The 24,580-nt window shown below is 34.0% G+C and overlaps 1 protein-coding gene across 2 annotated transcripts in view; it reads left to right on the top strand.

Moving 5' to 3' along the window:
• Window positions 1-24,580, top strand: part of LOC103101763 (sodium-coupled monocarboxylate transporter 1-like) — a 228,164-nt gene that overhangs the window by 67,494 nt on the left and 136,090 nt on the right. For both annotated transcript variants that reach the window (XM_056798700.1, XM_007503479.3), the window contains 3 exons: window positions 5,956-6,110; window positions 11,344-11,484; window positions 13,746-13,875. In XM_056798700.1, coding sequence (XP_056654678.1) covers window positions 5,956-6,110; window positions 11,344-11,484; window positions 13,746-13,875 — 426 coding nt within the window. The remainder of the gene's footprint in view (window positions 1-5,955; window positions 6,111-11,343; window positions 11,485-13,745; window positions 13,876-24,580) is intronic.

Genomic DNA, 24,580 nt, shown 5'->3' with positions numbered 1-24,580 from the left:
CCGTTTAGTTAAAGAAGAAATCATAGAAACAATTAATAATTTCATCGAGGAAAATGACAATGGTGAAACATCCTTTCAAACCTTTTGGGTTGCAGCCAAAGCGGTAATCAGAGGCAAATTCATATCCCCGAATGCTTATATTAACAAACAAGGGAGAGCAGAGATCAATCAATTGGAAATGCAAATGAAAAAACTCGAAAGCGATCAAATTAAAAACCCCCAGCAGAAAACCAAATTAGAAATCCTAAAAATTAAGGGAGAAATTAATAAAATCGAAAGTGATAGAACTATTGATTTAATAAATAAGACAAGAAGCTGGTACTTTGAAAAAACAAACAAAATAGACAAAGTACTGGTCAATCTAATTAAAAAAAGGAAGGAAGAAAAGCAAATTCACAGCATTAAAGATGAAAAGGGGAACAGCACCTCCAATGAGGAGGAAATTAAGGCAATCATTAGAAATTACTTTGCCCAATTATATGGCAATAAATACACCAATTTAGGAGAAATGGATGAATATATACAAAAATACAAACTGCCTAGACTAACAGAAGAGGAAATAGAATTCTTAAATAATCCCATATCAGAAAATGAAATCTATCAAGCCATCAAAGAACTTCCTAAGAAAAAATCCCCAGGGCCTGATGGATTCACCTGTGAATTCTATCAAACATTCAGAGAACAGTTAATCCCAATACTATACAAACTATTTGACATAATAAGCAAAGAGGGAGTTCTACCAAACTCCTTTTATGACACAAACATGGTACTGATTCCAAAACCAGGCAGGTCAAAAACAGAGAAAGAAAACTATAGGCCAATCTCCCTAATGAATATAGATGCAAGTATCTTAAATAGGATACTAGCAAAAAGACTCCAGCAAGTGATCAGAAGGATCATTCACCATGATCAAGTAGGATTTATACCAGGGATGCAGGTTTGGTTCAACATTAGGAAAACCATTCACATAATTGACCACATCAACAAGCAAACTAGCAAGAACCACATGATTATCTCAATAGATGCAGAAAAAGCCTTTGATAAAATACAACACCCATTCCTATTAAAAACACTAGAAAGCATAGGAATAGAAGGGTCATTCCTAAAAATAATAAACAGTATATATCTAAAACCAACAGCTAATATCATCTGCAATGGGGATAAACTAGATGCATTCCCAATAAGATCAGGAGTGAAACAAGGATGCCCATTATCACCTCTACTATTTGACATTGTACTAGAAACACTAGCAGTAGCAATTAGAGAAGATAAAGGAATTGAAGGCATCAAAATAGGCAAGGAGGAGACCAAGTTGTCACTCTTTGCAGATGACATGATGGTCTACTTAAAGAATCCTAGAGATTCAACCAAAAAGCTAATTGAAATAATCAACAACTTTAGCCAAGTTGCAGGATACAAAATAAACCCACATAAATCATCAGCTTTTCTATATATCTCCAACACAGCTCAACAGCAAGAACTAGAAAGAGAAATCCCATTCAAAATCACCTTAGACAAAATAAAATACCTAGGAATCTACCTCCCAAGACAAACACAGGAACTATATGAACACAACTACAAAACACTCGCCACACAACTAAAACTAGACTTGAACAAATGGAAAAACATTAACTGCTCATGGATAGGACGAGCCAATATAATAAAAATGACCATCCTACCCAAACTTATCTATCTATTTAGTGTCATACCCATTTAACTACCAAAATACTTCTTCACTGATTTAGAAAAAACCATAACAAAGTTCATTTGGAAGAACAAAAGATCAAGGATATCCAGGGAAATAATGAAAAAAAAAACACATATGATGGGGGCCTTGCAGTCCCTGACCTAAAACTATATTACAAAGCAGCAGTCATCAAAACAATTTGGTACTGGCTAAGAAACAGAAAGGAAGATCAGTGGAATAGACTGGAGGCAAGTGACCTCAGCCAGACAGTATACGATAAACCCAAAGATCCCAGCTTTTGGGACAAAAATCCACTATTCGATAAAAACTGCTGGGAAAATTGGAAGACAGTGTGGGAGAGACTAGGAATAGATCAACACCTCACACCCTACACCAAGATAAATTCAAAATGGGTGAGTGACTTAAACATAAAGAAGGAAACCATAAGTAAATTGGGTAAACACAGAATAGTATACATGTCAGACCTTTGGGAGGGGAAAGGCTTTAAAACCAAGCAAGATATAGAAAGAATCACAAAATGTAAAATAAATAATTTTGACTACATCAAACTAAAAAGCTTTTGTACAAACAAAACCAATATAACTAAAATCAGAAGGGAAACAACAAATTGGGAAAAAATCTTCAGAGACCTTTGACAAAGGTTTAATTACTCATATTTATAATGAGCTAAATCAATTGTACAAAAAATCAAGCCATTCTCCAATTGATAAATGGGCAAGGGAAATGGATAGGCAGTTCTCAGATAAAGAAATCAAAACTTTTAACAAGCACATGAAGAAGTGTTCTACATCTCTTATAATCAGAGAGATGCAAATCAAAACAACTCTGAGGTATCACCTCACACCTAGCAGATTGGCTAACATAACAGCAAAGGAAAGTAATGAATGCTGGAGGGGATGTGGCAAAGTAGGGACATTAATTCATTGCTGGTGGAGCTGTGAACTGATCCAACCATTCTGGAGGGCAATTTGGAACTATGCCCAAAGGGCGACAAAAGAATATCTGCCCTTTGACCCAGCCATAGCACTGCTGGGTCTGTACCCCAAAGAGATAATGGACACAAAGACTTGTACAAAAATATTCATAGCTGCGCTCTTTGTGGTGGCCCAAAACTGGAAAACGAGGGGATGCCCATCAATTGGGGAATGGCTGAACAAACTGTGGTATATGTTGGTGATGGAATACTATTGTGCTCAAAGGAATAATGAAGTGGAGACGTTCCATGGAGACTGGAACAACCTCCAGGAAGTGATGCAGAGTGAGAGGAGCAGAACCAGGAGAACATTGTACACAGAGACTAATACACTGTGGTATAATCGAACGTAATGGACTTCTCCATTAGTGGCGGTGTAATGTCCCTGAACAACTTGCAGGGATCCAGGAGAAAAAAACACCATTCATAAGCAAAGGATAAACTATGGGAGTGGAAACACCGAGAAAAAGCAACTGCCTGAATACAGAGGTTGAGGGGACATGACAGAGGATAGACTCTAAATGAACACTCTAATGCAAATACTATCAACAAAGCAATGGGTTCAAATCAAGAAAACATCTAATGCCCAGTGGACTTACGCGTCGGCTATGGGAGTGGGGGGGGAGGAAAAGAAAATGATCTATGTCTTTAACGAATAATGCTTGGAAATGATCAAATAAAATATATTAAAAAAAATATTCATAGATGCGCTCTTTGTGGTGGCCAAAAACTGGAAAATGAGGGGATGCCTATCAATTGGGGAATGGCTGAGCAAATTGTGGTATATGTTGGTGATGGAATACTATTGTGCTAAAAGGAATAATAAAGTGGAGGAATTCCATGGAGACTGGAACGACCTCCAGGAAGTGATGCAGAGCGAGAGGAGCAGAACCAGGAGAACATTGTACACAGAGACTAATACACTGTGGTATAATCGAACATAAGGGACTTCTCCATTAGTGGCGGTGTAATGTCCCTGAACAATTTGCAGGGATCTAGGAGAAAAAAAACACTATTCATAAGCAAAGGATAAACTATGGGAATGGAAACACCAAGGAAAAGCAACTGCCTGACTACAGCAGTTGAGGGGACATGACAGAAGAGAGACTCTAAATGAACACTCTAATGCAAATATTAACAACACGGAAATCGGTTCGAATCAAGAATATATGTGATACCCAGTGGAATCACACTTCGGCTACGGGCGGGGGGGTGTGGTGGGAGGGGAGGAAAAGAAAATGATCTTGGTCTCTAATAAATAATGGTTTGAAATGATCAAATAAAAAAAATGAAAAAAAAAGAATTATCCCTAGATTTAGTACTAAAATGTGTGGAATGGTTTGGAAAATGGAGAAGCTAACCAGATTCAGCAAAATTCAAGTAATATCTGTTAAATGCCTACATATGTAAGATAGTGTTTTTTAGGTGCTGGGGATATATATAAGCAAATAACGTTCTTAGCACCAAAGGACTTACAAGAGGAGAGTTCTCTTTCTGTCTCTCTCCCTCTCTCTCTCTCTCTGTCCCTCCCTCCCTCTCTCTCTTTCTCTCTCTCTCTCTCCCTCTCTCTCTCTCTCTCTCTCTCTCTCTCTCTCTCTCTCTCTCTCTCTCTCTGACACACACACACACACACACACACACACACACACACACACACACACACACATCCTCCCCCACCCAGACGTCAATACAGTAGAATTTGAAGACAAACTACTGGTAAAGCAGAGGAAGCTTCATGGATAGCTGGATCATAAGCGATGTTAAAAAAGTAAAACTTGAGAAGCAGAGTTAGAAGAGAGGGAATTCTAAGCTCTGGGCATTGGCTTCTGCAAATCCTTAACTCAGGACTGGAATGTCAAATCTGAGAAACAGTTAATAGCTCAATTTGACATAAAGGAATGTATTGTGACTTAAGACTTAGTGGGGTGATAGGGAATAATTCTGGTAAGGTAGGTTAGGGGTCAGCTAGGTTGCACAAAGGATTCAGAGCTGGGCTTGCCTCAGACACTAGCTGGGTGACTTCTTTCAAGTTGTTAACCCTGTTTGCCTCAGTTTACTCATTTGTTAAATGAATTGGAGACAGAAATGAAAAACCACTCCAGGATCTTTGCTAAAACAATCCCAAATGGGGTCTTGAAGAATTTGATATGGCTGAAATGACTGAACAACAATAAGAAGGTAGGTTATAGCTAAAGCCCTTAATGGCTTGACTGAGAAGTTAATATTTTATCCAAGAGAATAGAGGAAACCACTGAAGGATTCTTTAGTAGTAGAATTGTGACAAATTTAAATTTATACTTTCAGAATTTTATTTTGGCTTCTGTGTAAATCATGGATTGTAGAATGGTAACACTGAATTCAGAGAGAACTGTCAAGAGTCTTTTCTAATAGTTCAGGAAAAGGAGATGGTCTAAATGGTTGCATACATGATAAAAGGGAAGTGGATTTTACTAACTGAATGTTAAGGGGAGTGAGGAGAAGGGAGTAAAAGACTCGGATTATTCCCATTTAATACATTAAGTTAAATTAGAGGGTGCTGCTTCCTTTATCAGAAATAAACATTGGGAGGAGGAATGGTTCTATTGGAAAGGCATTGAATTCCTTTTTTATTCTTTGAGGTGCCATCAGGATTCTCAGGTTGAACTATCTAACAAGCATTTGACAATGCTTTATTGGATTTCAGAGATATTAGAACTGATAATAATTATGTAGAGACTATAGTTGACTGCATGGCAGCAGGGAATACAACCTAGAAAGAGAATATAGTGAGACTAGAGAATAGCTCTTAGGACACAGCTTTATGTGGCAGTCTATGCTTAGGTATAGGACATGAATAATGTGAAGGGGAAACTGTGAAGGAAGGTAGGTAGACAGAAAAAGATTAAAACATAATCTAATGTTTTGTGACAGTTAACAATGTATGTGTGATTCATTTAAAGGCTATTGAACATAATAATTATCTAAACTTTTCTGGGTACAAAATCCTTGTATCTCTTAATCTGTTTGACAAATTTTATTCAAATCTATGAAAACTTTGGAATGTTGTTCTATTGTGGAAATGTTTCTTACTTGGCATTTTGTTCCAGTGTGGCCAGATGAACCATAAAGCCAGCTTAAAGTATATTTGGGGAATTTTCAGAAGTCAAGTTTTGCTGAAATCAATCAGCTTCTTCAAAAGTACAGTTAGTACAGAGTCCCAACTTTGCCAGGTACAAAATGAACATATTAATGACAATGAACTTTTAAATATTTTACATGTACTCTTTCATTTTAGGGAGGTCTCAGAGCTGTTATATGGACAGATTTTTTTCAAACTTTAATTATGATAGCAGGATTCCTGTCAATTATTGTTAAGGCCTCAATTATTCAAGGTGGACTTTCAAATATCATAAAACACTCTAAAGATGGAGGAAGACTAAGCAATTGGGTGTAAGTTGATTTTTTCTTTGAATTTTGATTTATTTTAATTAAAAGATTTTATATTACATGTAAAGGAAGTATTATAAGAGAGAATTATGTTGGAATAAAAAATAATAGCTAACATTTATATAATTCTTTAAAGTTGAAAAAGATAAGGTTGTGGTACAAATTTTCTACATTTTATAAATGAGGGAACTGACTCTCCTTGAGGTGAAGTGATGACCCTTTGGTCACCTGGCTAGTAAATAGTGATGTCAAGATTTGAAGGTCAAGTGTCTGACTCAAAAAAAAGTACTTCAAGAAGTATAACCAACAAATTCAGTTTTCATGTTGAGATTTCAGGCCTTATGCCTAATGTTCAATTCAGTAAACTTCCTGTGAAATATTAATATGTCAAAGATGTTCTGCTCTCTATTCCTGAATACTGTCTATGAAAAAACTTACTTAATTAGGGGTTTTACATGTGGAGTCCACTGACTCCTAAATGATTACTGAGCACATTTTGAGGGGCCTATTTGAATTGGAAAAAATACATCTTTATTTTCAGTGACCTCTAGCTGAAATTTATTATTTCAGTTTATTTTGTGAACTTAGAAACATTACTCTGAAAATGTGTTAATAGGCTTTATTAAACTTCTAAAGGGTGAAAGTAAGAGGCTGGAGCAGAATTTATTGGTCATCAACTAAGAAAAAGAAGGCAGGTGTAGCAATCATGATCTCCGACAAAGCTAAAGCAAAAAAAATCTGTTTAAAAATATAAGGAAGGTAATTACATCTTGATAAAAGGCAGTATAGACAATGAGGAAATATCAGTACTCAACATATATGCATCAAATGGTATAGCATCCAGATTTTTTAAAAATTTTATTTAATTAATCAATTTAGAATATTTTCCCCTGGTTACAAAAATCATGTTCTTTCCCTCACAACCCCCTCCCCCAACCCTTCCCGTAGCTGGCACACAATTATACTGGTTTTACATGTGTCCTTGATCAAAACCCATTTCCATATTATTGACATTTGCACTAGGGTGATCATTTAGAGTCTATATCCCCAATCATATCCCCATCGAACTATGTGGTCAACCAATTGTTTTTCTTCTGTGTTTCTGTTTCTACAGTTTTTCCTCTGAGAATCCAGATTTTTAAATGAGGAACTATTGGAGCTTTAGGAGGAAATAGATAGCAAAACTCTACTAGACGGAGACCTTAACCTTCCTCTATTAGATGAAGATAAATCAAACCAAAAAAATAAATAAGAAGAAAGAGATGTGAATGAAATTTTAGAAAAAATTAGAGTAAAGAGATAATTGGAGAAAAGTGAATAGGGATAAAAAGGAATATACCATCTTTTCAGCAATATACGGTGCACTTACAAAGATTGGCCAGGTACAAAGGCCATAAAAACATTGCAAAACTACAGAAAAGCAGAAATAGTAAATGCAACTTTTTCAGATCATAATGGGATGAAAATTATAATTGGTAAGAGTACATGGGGAGGCAAATTAAAAACTAATTGTAAATTAAATAATCTTATTCTCCCAAACCAGTAGACAAAAGAACAAATCATAGAAATAATTACTGATTTCATTGAAGAGAATGACAATGAGGAAAAAACATATAAAAATTTATAAGATATCACCAAAGCAATACTCAGGGGAGAATTTATATCCCTATGTACCTAAATTAACAAAAAAAAAGGAGAGAAAGAGGTAATTAAAGAATTGGGCAAGTAACTAAAAAAATCTAGACAAAGAACAAATTAAAAAATCCTCTTATATAGACCAAATTAGAAGTACTAAAAATCAAAGGGGAAATTAAAAAATTGAAAGTAAAATAATTATTGAACTAATAAATAAGACTAGGAGCTAGTATTTTGAAAAAAACAAAATAGATAAAGTATTGGTTAATCAAATTAAGAAAAATGAAAAAGAGAACCAAATTAGCAGTATTATGAATGAAAAGAATAATCTCACCTCAAATGAAGAGGAAATTAAGGCAATTATTAAAAGCTATTTCATCAATTTTATGACAATAATTATGACAATCAAGGTGAAATGGACAAATATTTACAAAAATACAAATTACCATATTAAAAAAGAAGAAATAGAGTACTTAAGTAATCTCATAATAGAAAAAGAAATTGAACAACCCATCAAGGAACTCCCTAAGAAAAAATCATCAGGGCCAAATGGAATCACAAGTGAATTCTATCAAACATTTAAAGAACAAATAATCCTAATACTCAGCAAACTATTTAATGACATCAGCAAAGAAGGAGTCTTAACCACATTATTTTTATGACACAAATATGGTACTGATTCCCAAGCCAGGAAGACCAAACATAGAGAAAGAAAACTATAGACCAGTTTCCTGGATGAACACAAATGCAAAAATCTTAAATAAAATATTTCCAAAAATCACACCTGCTCATAGTGAATAATCCTTATGGTAACTTGTTGTAGCCTTTTAGTCTAGTATTTTATTTAATATTTTTGCATCTGTTTTCTTTATTTGTTTTTAGTCTTCTTGGCTTGGGAATCAGTACCATAATGTATCATAAAAAATTTTGTAAGAGTCCTTCTTTGCCTATTTTATCAAATAGTTTATAGATTATTGTGATTAATTGATCTTTAAATATTTGATAGAATTCACTTGTGAATCCATCTGGTCCTGGTCATTTTTTCTTAGGAAGTTCCTTGATGACTTGTTCAGTTTCTTTTTATGATATGGGATTATTTATGTATTCTATTTCCTATTGGAAAGTATTCTTTAATTATTCTATTTTTCATATTGGGAAAAATTAATCACTCCTGGATAGGATGAGCTAATATAAGAAAAATGACAATCCTTCTCAAATTAATCTACTTATTCCATGCCATACCTATCAAACTACCAAAATACTTTTTTTAATAGAATTAGAAAAAATATAACAAAGTTCAGCTGGAAGAACAAAAGATCAATATCGAGGGAGATAATGAAAAAAAAAAGTGACACACAGCGGTCTCACAATACCAGATCTTAAAGTGTACTATAAAGCAGTGATTATCAAAACAATATGGCAGTGGCTAAGAGACAGAAGGGTGGATCAATGGAACAGACTATGAGTAAATGACCTCAGCAAACTAGTATTTGATAAAGTCAAAGATCCAGCTTTGGGAACAAGAACTCAATATTTGAAAAAATGTTGTGAAAATTGGAAAACAGTATGGGAAAAATTAGGTATGGATCAACATCTTGCTCCCTATACCAAAATAAATTCAAAATGAGTAAATGACTTAAATATAAAGAGTGAAATAATGAATAAATTATGTGAACATAGAATAGTATACCTGTCAGAACTGTGGGAAATGAAGGAATTGAAGACCAAGCAAGAGACAGAGAATATTACAAAATGTAAAATGAATGATTTAGATTATATCAAATTTAAAAGATTTTGTACATACAAAATCAAGGCAACCAAAATAGAAGGAAAGCAACAAAATAGGAGAACATTTTCATAGGAAAAATTCTGACAAAGGTTTAATTTCCCAAATATATAAGGAACTATGTAAAATTTACAAAAATATCAAGCCATTCCCCAATCGATAAATTGGGGACCTAAAAAGTTCATTATTTGTTTTCCTAAACAAAAATCATATACATTTATTTGTATGTGAATATATTTATTCTAAGACATAGTATAATAGATTCTTTAGAGTTGTGGAGGATCTGGGGCCATGTAGTCCAACCCTGCCCTTTCTTCCCCCTTTTCTATATTTCATGTAAAGAAATTGAGATCCATTAAGGTTATGGGATTAATGTAAGGTAAGAGAAACATTCATATTTGAAGACTAGACCCACTGATTTTAAATCCATTTCCCTTTCTGCTCTGCCACAATATCTGGTCAAAAATGCCTGGAAAAAAGTAAACAGTTACATAAATCCACAAGTTGACTTAATGGAAATTAGATGACCTCCCTCTCTTATCTATTATATAATTACATTATCATAGTTGCTAGTTTCTGAAGAGTGATTTATGCCTTATTCAATTACTTTCTGCCAAGAATAGAGACCTTAATTGCCAGACTTTACTTTCTGTAATGGCTAAAAGACATGAGATGCTGTGATTTTATAGAATAATAGGGTTTAAGTCTGAATAGGAACTCAGACATTATCTTGTGTAACATCCTCATTTTATAGTTAAAACTGAAGCCTAGAGGGAGGAAGGACCTTGTCCAGAGTCATACCAGTAGTAAGGAACAGAGCTAGAATTTTTACCAGTCTTCTAATTCTATACTTTGCCCTTTTCTTAAAGTATCCATAGAGTTGGTACTATGATCCATATCTTTTGCAATTTAATTGCCACAAGACATTGTACTTCTCTTGTGAATTTGGCAGTCCCCTTCATTGTGTCATGAATGTGGGAATTCAACAGAATCTCAAGAAAAGTAATATTCTCAAGGAAGAATTAGAGATTGAGGGGATGCCCCATCAGTTAGGGAATGGCTGAACAAATTGTGGTTCATGTTGGGAATGGAATACAATTGTGCTATAAGAAATGATAAACAAGATCATTTCAGAAAAAGCTGGAAAGATCTGAAGGAACTGAAGCAGAGCAAAATAAGAACCAAGAGAACATACATAGCAATAGCAATATTATATTAGATCAACTATGAAATTTTAGCTTCTCTCAGCAGTGCAATGATCTGTGACAAATCTGAATGACATGATGGAAAATGCTATCCACTTCCAGAGAAAGAAATGTTGGAATTGAAAAGATGTGGATCAAGGCATAATATGTTTTGCATCTAGGTATTAATTAGTATTATTGTGGGATTTTGGTTAAGTATGAGTATATTCTTATAACAATGACCAATATGGGAGTGTGTTTTGCATGATAATAAAAATTTAAAAAAAATCTAAAGCCATGTTCTTCATTTTTTTTCTGACTGCACATATGCTCTCTATTTAGTTGACACTGATATATAAATTATGCTGCCTTACCAAAGGGAAGTTGCTGACAACTTTTACTTGAGCAGATGGAAATTTTTAGCTCTTAGTAGGAATTCCTTTATATAGATATATAAAAATATTTGTGTCTCAGTCACATTCAAGTCTCTTAGTAGTCCAAATATTCTTATCTAGATAATTTAACTTTCCAAGAGGAAGAATTTTCTGAGCTTGATTCAAAATGCTTTGGACTTAGGTTTTGTTTCTGTACCACTTTGAAATTCTGATTTTCCTGAATTGTTTTTATGTAGTTTCAGTCCTCATCCTTATATAGACAACAGTTTCTGGACAATTGTAATAGGTGGGATCTTCACATGGACTGGAGTCTATGGTATCAACCATTGCCAAGTACAGAGATATACATGCTGTAAATCAAAATTCCATGCAAAATTGTAAGTCCACATTTCATGTGTTTATAATTAATATTTAAATTGTTTGTCATTAGTCTTTGACTAAGCTCTAAAAGACGCTAACATGTAAGAAAAAAGAAAAATTTAAAACTGTTTAAAAACATTAATAGGCTAAATAAGTCTGGGTTTATAATAGTCTGATTTCATTTTTCAATGTTTTTAATCACTGTAAAATATTACTATGAGATGATTTGATTCATAAGTGAGCTTTGAATTTGTAAGCATTACACAAAAATTATGTTTACTTTCAATTTTGTTTTCATCCTTTCACCCCTTGTTATTGTTTTTTTTTCAAGCCTTTTCTTCTGTTTTAGAATCAATACAAACACTGTTTCCAAAGCAGAAGAGTGGTAAGGGCTAGTAAATTGGGTTTAAATAACTTGCCCAGGTTCACAGAATGAGGAAGTATCTGAGTCCAGATTTGAATTCAGGTGCTTTGACTTTAGATTTGGTTCTTCATACACTGAACCACCTACCTGCCCCCACAAACACACACTTGTTAATTTTTTTAAATAATATTCATTGCTATCTCTATGTGACTGAAGATCAATATTGGACTAATGGTCATTTCATACATTCACAAAGACTATCCTTCATATCCATTGCTCATATTCTATTGTACCATTCTATCTATGGGGTAGATCATGCCTCTCTTAGGTGGGGAGTATATCAAAAGTGGAGAAGGAGAATCAAAAGGAATTAGCAAGTGTGCAAGTGGAAAATTTGCTACACCTGAACTACATTCCAAGCATCATTTTAAATTACATCCTCATTTTTCATAAAGAGGCTTGGAAGATAAATTTGGCTGAGACCCACACTGCGGGGTTCTTTTTTGGAAGCTTGTGCTTTTGGTAAAGTACTGCAGGTGTGAGTCTCTGACTCTCTTTGCTCTGCTCACTTGACTGAAAAATACCCTTTTTCTTTTCCTTCTCTATTAATTATTATTAAAATCCTATACAAGGAAGGTATACTTTTTAATTGAAAATTTTGTCAGATTATCCTTGTAGGTTTAGTTATGTGAGAAACTGCTACAGAGTCTATCTTTCTGTTAAAAAACAGACTTTGTAAAGAAATTGTTTTATTTTTAATGAATAAAATCGGTGGACAGAAAAGACAGAACTAGATTTTATTATATATGTTCCTAGGAGCTAGTGAAAAGAAATTTGTTTGACTATTAATGATGGATATAACAATGATATAACTTGTGCTTACCACTCTTCCTCATTTCACCATTAATAGTGGGCACAAATTATTTTGATTTAATGAGGATTTTTAAAAAAAGATTTCTGAGGTCTTCTTGGAAAAACTAGAATAATTGGATGAGACATAAGTGTTACTTTTACTTTCTGATACTAATGCAATAAGGAAGATGGATGGTATTAACAAAAAAATTTTTAAATTACATTAGCAATTGATTCACCTGTATATATTTCCTCTTTTAATGACACATTAACTAATAAAATAAACATTGGGCAAGTATGTTATATTTTTCAGTCAGTAATCATTTATTAAGTATCTACTATGTGCCAGAAATACTGTAATAAGTATTTGAGTTTTTTCTTAAAAGAAAGACAAGGGGGCAGCTGGGGGTTCAATGGATTGAGAGCCAAGCCTAGAGACAGGCAGTCTTATATTAAAATCTGGCTTCAGACACTTCCTAGGTGTGTGTCCCTGGGCAAGTCACTTAACCCCAATTGCCTAGCTTTTACTGGTCTTCTGCCTTAGAACCAAAACATAGTATTGATCCTAGAGGGGAATGGGCAACTAGGTGGCACAATGGATAAAGAGCTAGGCCAGGAGATAGGCAGTATTGGGTTAAAATCTGATCTCAGATGCTTCCTAGAAATGTGACTATGGGCAAGTCACCTCAGCCCATTTTCCTAACCCTTGCTTGCCCTTTTGTCTTAGAATTGTTATTAAGAGAGAAGAGTTAGAGTTTTGTAAAAAAGAAAAGACAATTAGAGGGGAAATATTTTAAGCAAAAAATTACTTTACAATTCAGAAATAAAACTAAATGCAACTTTTTGAAAAGATGACCAAAATGAGTGCCAAATTTCCCAGTGAGTTAGGTGAAGAATGGAAAAAAGAAAGTAAATTGTAAATAACAAGGAATTGTTATTTGACAACCATGTAAGTTATATCGACAATATAATAGTGATAATATAGTATCATTTTTTTTCAAGGTGATATATTTCCTTCACTTTTGAGTAGAACTCATTTTTACTTTTCCCTTAAATCTTTAGGGCCCTTTATCTAAATCTTATGGGACTCTATGTTGTAATTATCTGTGGAGTGCTGTGTGGATTGTCATTGTACTCTCTATATCATGACTGTGATCCCTATGAAGCACATGTCATTAAAGAAGAACATCAGGTTTAGTATTCAAATAATCTTATTGTCACATCATTCAATAAGGTGCAATATGATGTATTGGGAAACAAGTATCAGTTGTAAGGAAATAGGAAAAAACTTCCCAAATTGGACATTTTAACAGTATGTTCATGTTGGTTCTAAGGGGAAAAGGTGAATGTAGTTTTATTATTATTTCTTGTACACAATCTTTTAAATTTATTTTTATTTAAGTGTTTTTCTATGGTTACATGATTCATGTTTTTTCATTTTATTCATTTTTTAAAAATCCCTCACCTTCCAACTTGGAATCAATACTATGTTTTGGTTCCAAGGCAGAAGAGTGGTAAGGGCTAGGCAAAGGGGGTCAAGTGACTTTACCAGGGTCACACAGCTGGGAAGTGTCTGAGGCCAGCTTTGAACCCAGGATCTTGCATCTCTAGGCTTGGTTCTCAATCCACTGAGCTACCCACCTGGCCCCTTATTAAATTTTTTTTAATCTTTTAAAAACCAAAAACCCGGCATCCAATACTCATATAAAGAAATGAAAAATCAATTGTTTTCCTTTTGCATTTCTACTCCCACAGTTCTTTCTTTCAATGTGGATAGCATTCTTTCTAAGTCCCTCAGGATTCTCCTGGATCATTGCATTGCTATCTGTAGCAGTTGATTACTTAGGATCATCCCATAATGTTTGTCTCTGTGTACAATGTTCTCCTGGTTCTGCTCATTTAATTCCACTTCATTTCATGGAGGTCCTTCCAACTCCTTTGGAAATGAAGCACAAGTTCCTTATTGCACAGTAGTATTCCATCACCATAATATACAGCAGTTTGTTCAGCCATTCCCCAACAGGGGGACACCCTCTCATTTTCCATTTTTTTTTTGCCACAATGAAGAGTACAACTATGAATAATTTGTACAGATATTTTTCATTATTATCTTTTTGGGATATAAACCTAGTAGTAATATTCCTGGATCACAGGGTTTGCACTCTTTCAAAACCCTTCAGACATAATTTCAATTTGCCTTCCAGAATGTTTGGATCAATTCACAACTTCACCAGCACTGTATTAGTGTACCAATTTTGCCACTTTCCCTCCAACGTTTGTTATTTTCCTTTACTTTCATATTGGCAAATTTGCTAGGTGTGAGGTGGTACCTCAGAGTTACCTTGATATGCATTTCTGTAATTAGGAGGGATTTAGAGTATTTTTCATATGATTATTGATTGTTTTGATTTTTCATCTGAAAAATACCTATTCATATCCTTTGACTATTTGACAATTGAGGAATGATTGATTTTTGTACATTTGACTTAGTTCCTTATATATTAGGGAAATTAGACTCTTTTCAGAGAATATTGTTATAAAATTTCCCCCAATTTTTGATTACCTTCTAATTTTGGTTGCATTGGTTTTGTTTGTAAAAAAAAAACCTTTTTAATATAATGAAATCAAAATAATTAATTTTACATTTAGGATTATTCTCTATATCTTGCTTGGTTTTAAATTTCTTCCTTTCCCATAGGTACATTATTTTATGTTACATAATTTATTTATGATTTAACTCTTTGTTTTTATTTTATTTTATTAATTAATTTATAGTATTTTTCCAAGGTTACCAAAATCATGTTCTTTCCTTCCCCTTCCCCCAAACCCTCCTGTAGCCAATGCACAATTCCACTGAATTTTACATGTAACATTGGTGAAGACCTATTTCCATATTATTGATATTTGCACTAGAGTGATCATTTAGGGTCTATATTCCCAATAAAATCCCCATCAACCCATGTGATCAAACAGTTGTTTTTCTTCTGTGTTTCTACTCCCACAGTTCTTCCTTTGAATATGGATAGTGTTCTTTCTCATGAGTCTTTCATAATTGTCCTGGATCATTGAATCGCTATTTGTAGAGAAGCCCATTACATTCAATTGTGCCATAGTGTATCAGTCTCTGTGTATATTGTTCTCCTGGTTCTGCTCCTTTCATTCTGCATCAATTCCTGGAGGTAGTTCCAGTTCACATGGAATTCCTCCAGTTCATTATTTCTTTGAGCATAATAGTATTCCATCACCAACAGATACCACAATTTGTTCAGCCATTCCCCAATTGGAGGGCATCCCCACATTTCCAATTTTTGCCACCACAAAGAGTGCAGCTATGAATATTCTTGTACAAGTTTTTTTCCTTATTTCCCTTTGGGGTACCAACCCAGAAATTTCACTCTTTGTATTTAAGTTATTTACCCATTTTGAATTTATCTTCCTATAAAGTGTAAGATGTTGATCCAAACCTAATTTTCCGATAGTTTTCCAATTTTCCCATCAGTTTTTGTCAAATAATGAGTTCCTGTCCCAAAAGCTGGGATCTTTGGGTTTATAAAACATTAGCTTGCTGATGTCATTTAGACCAAGTCTCTTCCATTGATCCACCCTTCTATTGCTTAGTCAGTACCATATTTTATAGTATAGTTTATACTGCTTTATAGTATACTACTTTATAGTACAGTTTAAGATCTCTTACTGCTAGGTTCCCATCTTTCACTTTCATCTTTTCCCTTGATATTCTTGATCTCTCATTCTTCCAGATGAACTTTTTTATAAATTTTTTTAATTCTAGAAAATATTTTTGATAGTTTGATAAGTATGGCACTGAATAAGTAAATTAATTTATTTAGGATTGTCATTTTTGCTATGTTAGCTCATCCTACTCATGAGCAATTAATGTTTTCACAATTGTTTAGATCTAGTTTTAATTGCGTAAAAAGTGTTTTGTAGTTGTATTCATAAAATTCCTGAGTTTGTCTTGGTAGATAGATTCCCAAATATTTTATATTGTCTAGTGATTTTAAAAGGAGTTTCTCTTTCTAATTTTTGCTCTGATTTTTGTTGGAAATATATAGACATGCTGATGATTTATGTGGGTTTATCTTGTACCCTGCAACTGTGTTAAAGTTGTTAATTGTTTCTGCTAGCTTTTTAGTTTATTTTCTAGGATTATTTAAGTACACCATATCACCTGCAAAGAGAGATAGTTTAGTTTCCTCATTGACTACTTTAATCCCTTCCATTTCTTTTTCTTCTCTTCATTGTGACCACTAGCATTTCCAAATACAATATTAAATAAAAGTGGTAATAATAAGCATTCTTGCTTCACTCTTAATCTTATACAGAAAGCCTCTAACTGATCCCTATTGCATATGGTACTAGCTGATGGTTTTAGATAAATACTATTTATTATTTTGAGGAAAGACCCTTTTAAACTATAATTTCCAGTGTTTTTTAATAGGGATGGTTGTTGTCTTTTGTTGAAGCCTTTTTTTGGCATCTATTGGGATAATTATGTGATTTCTGTTAGTTTGGTTATTGATATGGTTAATTGTGTGGATGCTTTTCCTAATGTTAAATCATCCTTGCATTCTTTGTATAATGTGTAAATCAAATTATCATCCTTTGTTTATTTTAACTTAATCAGTCAAGAACTTGGAGGGCCCCTCCTTTCCCACTTAGTCAAACACTTGAAGAACCTTTTACTAGGAAAGGAAGTTCACACCCTCAAATACTTGAAGTGTATCCCACAAGCACTGCTCCCCCTGGGCAGTGCTTGACAAATTAAGGAACTATTATTGGTTCCTAAGATGTGACATCAGAGAACTGTTGGGTGGAGGAAAGCACTTATAAGGTGAGACCCAAAAGGAAGTCATGGATTCTCGTTTTAGATTTGAATTTTTGGATTCAGCTTCTGATTTTAGCTTCCTGATTCAGACTTTATATTCTGGTGGACATTTGGATTCAGATTCCTTCATTGGTGGGCTGAGGGCACTCAGGTCTCAACTTAGGGTATTTAGCTAGTCATTATTTTCTACCTCCTTCCTCCATTTCCCTCTTTATTATTTTTACTTTTGCTTGTAATAAAACTACTAAAGCTACTAACAGCCTCTTGACTGAAGAGTTAATTTTTGTAAATAGTGACCACAACAACTTTTTATAACTCTTAATTTGACCAAAACCAATTTTGACTCTTACAATTTATACCACCTGGTCTTAGTGAAGAATCCTTGTGATAACTTTGACTTGCTGTAGACTCTTTTGCTATGCTGGTAGTTTATTCAAGATTTTTGCATCTATGTTCTTGAAGGAGATTGGTTTGTAGCTTTCTTTCTGTTTTTGGTCTTCCTCATTTGGGAATCAGTACCATATTTGTATCATAGAATATGTAAAGAAATCCCTTATTTGCTTATTTTGTCAAATAGTTTGTATATAATTGGGATTAGTTGTTCTTTAAATTTATGATAGAATTCCCTTGTGAAACCCTCTGGCCTTGAGAATTTTTTTTTCTTAGAGTTCCTAGATAGCTTGTTCAATTTCTTTTTCTGAGATGGGATAATTTAAGTATTCTATATCTTCTTTTATCATATTTTATATTTTTGAAAATATTTGCCCATTTCACCTGTATCATATTTATTGTTATATAATTGGGCAAAGTAGTTCTTAATAATTGTCTTAATTTCCTCTTCATTGGAGGTAAAATTACCCTTTTTCATTTTTGATATTGTTAATTTGCTTCTCTTCCTTTTTTATTTGATTAACCAGTATTTTATCTATTTTATTTGTTTTTTGAAAGTACCACCTCCTAGTCTTATTTATTATTTCAATACATTTCCAATTTAGTTTTAATCTGGGAATTTTAAAATTCTTCTTCTTTCTTCTCCTTCTTTAATTTCTTCTTTTTCTAATTTTTAAGTTACAAGTTCAATTCATTGATCTCCTCCCTTGCTATTTTGTTGATATACGCACTCAGGGATATAATTTTTTCCATGTGTACTTCTTTGACTATATCCCATAGATTTTGATATGTTGTCTCCTCATTGTCATTCTCTTCAATGAAATCAATAATTATTTCTACAATTTGATTTTTGACCTTCCAGTTTTGAACAATTTTATTATTCAGTTTTAAATTAATTTTAAATTTGCCACTCCATGATCCCTTACTAATTCTCATCTTTATCACATTATGTTCTGAAAATTTGCATTTATTATCTTTGATGATCTGCATTTTTTGCAATATTTTATGTGCTTATACATAGTTGTTCTTTTTATATGTACCATGTACTGCTGAAAAGAAATTATATTCTTTTTTATCTCTATTCAGTTTTCTCTAGATATCTATTAACTCTTTTATTATATCTATTATATATTATATATATATATCATATATATATATTATATATAATAATAATCTATTAATTTTTCTAGCATTTCATTCACTTCCCTTACTTCTTTTAATCAGATCAATTTCTATTTTAGCTTTGTCTGGTATCATGATTTCTACTCCTGATTTTTTTTACTTTAGATGACACATGATAAATTATGCTACAGCCTTTTACCTTGAATCTTTGTTGTTACTCTACCTCACTTGTATTTATTCTAAACAACAAATAGTAGGATTCTGGATTTTAATCTACTCTGCTATATGCTTCCATTTTATAGTGACTTCATCCCATTCATATTTAGCATTATGATTTCTAACTGTGTATTGCCCTTCATCATATTATCCCCTTTAGATCCTGCTCTTTTCCCTTTCACTCTGTTTCTCCTCACCAGTATTTAAACTTTTTGTCATTCCCTCAGTTCCCCCTCCCTTCAGTTACCTCCCACTTCCCTTATTTTATTCCCCTTCAATTTCTCTGTATGATAATATAGAATTCTATGCCCCACTGAGTATACTTGTTTTTCCCTCTCTAAGTCAGTTATGATGAGAATAAAGTTTAAACATTGCCTGTCACCACCGTTATCCTCCCCTCTCCATAATGGTTTTTCATGCCTCTTTATGTTGTATCATTTATCCCATTCTGTCTCACCTTTCCCCTTTCTCTCTTTTCAATCCTTTTTTTTCACCCCTTGATATTTTTACATATTGTATTATAAACATACATGTCACATCATACATATCCTTTAAATAATCTCATTTACATATACATATAATTACACATATCATATTTTCTTTATAAGGTTAATTCTCCATCCTCTTTCTAAATATATTCCTTCTACCTGCTCTAATACTAAGAGTAATTTTTGAGAATTGCAAATATCTTCTTTCCATCTAGAGATACATATAAGTTGTTCTCAATGAGTCTCTTAATTTTTTTTTCTTACTTACCTTTTGGGGCTTCTCTTGTGTCTCATGTTTCGACTTCAAATTTTTTTTTTACATCAGGCTTATTCCTCAGGAATGCTTGGAGATCTTCTATCTTATTGAAGGTCCTTCCCCCCCCCCCTCCCCCGTAAAAATATACTCAGTTTTGCTGGATTTGTAACTCTGGGTTGGAAACCTAGATCTTTTGCCTTCCTGAATATTGCATTCAATACTTTCTGATCCTTTAATATGGAAGTCTCTAGGTCCTGTGTGATCCTGATTGTGGCTCTATTTGAATGGTTTCTTTCTGACTGATTACAGTATTTTCTCCTTGCCTTGAGGGCTCTTTAATTTGGCTATATTATTCCTGGAATTTATCATTGGAGGATTTCTTTCTGGAGGTGATCTGTGAATTCTTTCAATTTCAGTTTTATTATCTTGTTTTAGAATCTATGGGCAGTTATCTTTGATAATTTCTTGTAATATGATGTCCAGAGTTTTTTTTTCTTCATTGTGGTTTTCAGGTAATCCAAAAATTCTTAAATTGTCTCTCTTAGATCTATTTTCCAGGCATCTTGTTTTTTTAAATTGGCAACATCATGTTTTCTTCTCTTTTTTCATTCTTTTAATTTTGTTTCATTGTTTCTTAATTTCTCATGAAATCATTCATAGAATTGTACCACTCAAATCCATTTCTCTTCCCTACTTTTCCTCTACCTCTTTTAATTGGTTTTTGAAGTCTTTTTGAGATCTTCAAGAATCTACATTTTTATTTTTGACTTTGCATATGTTTCCTTTCCTTCTACTGTCCCCTTCCATATCTGTACATTACTCTTTGTCTCCATAAACATTCTTTTGAATTAGGTGCTTTTTTGCTTGTTTGATCATTTTCTCTAACTTTTTATTGGTAGGCCCCGTTTTCTGGAAGGGTAGGGTGCCCTCTTAAAACTCAGTACTTTCTTGATACTACCCTTAGCTTATTTTCTGGGGGGTTTCCAGTTTTAGTTCTTTGGATATGGTATGATGACTTTAAGGCTGGGAGCTCTGAGAGCCTCCTTCCACTGCTAAGTTAATTAATCCTTGAGATATGCTGATAGCTTAAAGACCTGCCTCATGGTTAGGTGTAAGCTTTTGATCTTACTCTGAACTTGAGCAGGTCAGGGCCGCTCAAATTCTATCCCCTGGCTTAAGCACTGGTTTTTGGTTTCACTGTGTACTTGATCCAATCAGGAACACAGTTGATTGCCCTGTCCTGGAGCATCACCCTGAGCTTCTGGCAAAAAAGATCCAGAACCCCATTTTGGGTCAATCAACTACCCCAACTCAGATCCATATTCTCACCACCTGCCCAGACTTGGACTCCTGGCTTTGCTCTGTTCCACATAGATCAGCTCACTTCAGCAGGTTGCTCTGGGCTAAAATTCCTGAAATTACTATAGGTTTGAAACCTCAAGGGATTTGCATTGGCTTGGACCTGTGTTTGCCCAGGCAGGGTCTCAGGGTCTGAATGTTCAGAACCTGATTCAGAACCTAGAAAAGCAGGAGTGGAGTGGAGGTGTGTGACTTGCTCTTGGTTTGCTCTTCATACTTTCCTATAGTCTTGCTGACTGTCTCCCTTCTCTCCCCAGATGTTCACTTCCCAGCATTTAAGTCTTTCTTTTTCTTGAAATAAAGTTGTTTCTGTCTGTCTTCATTTTGGTTCTTTAACTCCTGTATTTGTTTTGTATCATTATAATAATATTAGTTAGAAGGGATTCTCATGGTGATCTTGAGCTTCTCTGTTTTACTTGATCATCTGGGCTCCATCCCTGGAAGTCCACAATCTTTATCTTGATTTCATTCTAATTATATTAAGGAAATTAGAGTGGAAAATGAACATTTACAAAATCTCTAGTCCTGAACACAATAATGTCAATATATCTAGGACATATTAGAAATAAAATGATAATCAAATTTTATACATCAAGTACATTTAAAACTCAATCATTAAGTGAATTTTGATGAAGCACCTGCTATGCATTTGGCAATGTGCTATGTGTGAGTGATGCAAGTATAAAGAGTAAAACAATTCCCACTCCCAATGAATTTGCATTCAAATGGCAATAGGCACATATTTAAATATATACAGCATAAATAATGTGAATAAATAACATATATTTTGTTGTTATTTAGTCATGTTTGACTCTTCTTGACCCCTTTTGGGTTTTCAGCAAATATACTGAAGTGGTTACCATTTTCTTTTATTTTTATTTTACAAATGAGGAAACTGAGGAAAACTGTTAAGTGACTAGCCCAGGATCCCTCACTAAGTATCTCAGGCTGAATTTGAACTTGTTTTCTTCCTCTGACTTTGGTGCTCTATCCCCTGTGTCCTCTGGCTACCACAGTAAGAACAAATATATATATATATATATATATATATATATATATATATATATATATATATATATATATATATATAATAGTTAAATATAAAGTAGTTTGGGAGTTAGAGACCATCAGATGGAAAATCTGGAAAGACTTAATGCTGAAGATGCTGCTTGAATTGCATCCTCAAGGAAGAGAAGTACTCTGTAAGGCAGAGATGAGGAAGCAGTACATTTGGGCATGGGAGACAATCACGAAAAGGCTGGAGGAGACTGGAAATAGGGTGACTTGTATGAGGAAGATGAGTTTGGCTAGGGAGCAGAGTATAGGAGAATGAGGCTACACTATGGGTATTGGGCTAGATTGTGTAAGACTTTAAAAGTTAGCTTTAAAAGTTAGCCAGGAAAGACAGTGGGAGCCAAGATGGCAGAGTGAGCCATAGTTGCTCCATATCACCAAAGAATTCTCTCCAACCAAGATTAAAATATCTCCACAAAACAAATATAAGAATGAAAGAACCAAAAAGGAGACAGAGTGGAACAACTTTCAGGAAAAGATAAAACCAAAGGTAGGCAAAGAACATTTGGGGCACTGGGGTGAGAGGAGATCAGAGCCAATAAGAGGTTGTGGCAATGAGAGAAGAACAATTCAAGAGCAAGCCACATATGCCAACCCCACATTTGCTGTTACAGACTCAGAACCTAAGTACAAGTCAACATTCAGATCCTACGTTCCTGCCTGGGAAAATAGTGGTCCAAGCCAACCTGAAATTCCAAAACTTTTTTTGAAGTCCTGAGTCTATAATAGGAAATAGGGTTGATTGCAATAGATAAATATAGAAATTTGAGAAAGCCAGATTTCTTTAAGGCCAATTAGAATTTTCAAAGAGGATCATGAGAAATAAAAAGAATTTCTCAAACATTCTTTGAAAGGACAGTTAGACCAACAAACTCACTCTTGGTCCTTCATAAATCAAGGAAGATGGTCCAAGGGTTTTGCTCAGAGAGTTGGAAGTTAGAGAAGATCTGGTGAAATTTCTACTTGAGAAATATCCAAGTAAGTAGGAAGGAGATTGTGTTGAAATATTGCTTTTCTAGTGGTGGCAAAAGAGAGCAAAGCTATGAAGATTCTGACTAGCTGTTTCCCCATTTAAGAAACAAGAAAGAAATCTAATCTTTCTCATTTTGATAAAATATATTTTTTTAGTTTTAGGGTAGAAAGTTAGAATTGGGTTAATAGACAGATAGAAAGATAAGTTAGCCTTGATTTTTATCAAGGAGAAGCAGGTTCTTATGAACCTTAATTTGGGGTTTTTGGTACAGTTAGAAATTTTAGATTTAGGGTAAATATTATTCTTGATTCTTATTTCTTTTTTCTTTCCCCTTTCCCTAAATTTTAATACTTTCAATAAATAGGTTTTTATATAAAACTGGCCTGAACTGGAATTTTTTTAGACTGCTTCAGAAGCCATCTTTCCAACAGTCAAACCAACAGCCTATCTATACAGGACACTAATATTGGTAATACTATAACAATACCAATAATTTATAAGGGTTAGAAAACCCTTATAAGACATCAAAGCCCAGAGTAGTCTGGACTGAAGTGGGCTGATCCTTGTGAGCCCAGAGCAAAGCCAGTAAATCCAGTCTGGGCTTGGGATGAGGATATATTTCACACTTTGGGGTCAGGACACAATTCATAGGGTCCATCCCCCATCTTGTTGCCCAAAACTAAGTGCAGAGCTCCAGGACAGTGTAATTGGATCAAGTACACAGTGAGACCAAAAACTTGAGACTAAGCCTGGGGCTAGAATTTGTTCAGCTCCTGACTTGATCAACTTCAGAGTGAGATCAAAAGCTTATGCTGAAGCCTAAGGAAAGTCCTTAGCCTTCAGCATTTCAAGGGTCAATTGAATCAGCAGAGGGAGGGGTCTCAGAGTTCTCAGCACTCAGACCATCACATCAGCCTCTAAGAACTGAAATTGGTAAAAACCCAGAAAATAAGCTGAGAATAGCATCAAGGAAGGACTGACGTTTAAGAGAGTACCCTATCTTCTCAGAAAATAGAGCCTACCTATAATCAGATAGGAAAAATGAACAAACAATAAAAAAGCATCTAATTCTAAAGAATTTTTTATGGAGACAAGGAGCAAGGTACCAACGCAGAATGGGACAGTGATAGCAAAGGTAATACACAAAAAGTCCAAAAGAAAAATATGGATTAT

Source organism: Monodelphis domestica, chromosome 5, assembly GCF_027887165.1.
Source record: "Monodelphis domestica isolate mMonDom1 chromosome 5, mMonDom1.pri, whole genome shotgun sequence".
Taxonomy (NCBI): Eukaryota; Metazoa; Chordata; class Mammalia; order Didelphimorphia; family Didelphidae; genus Monodelphis; species Monodelphis domestica.
This window is presented reverse-complemented; position numbering and strand designations above follow the sequence as displayed.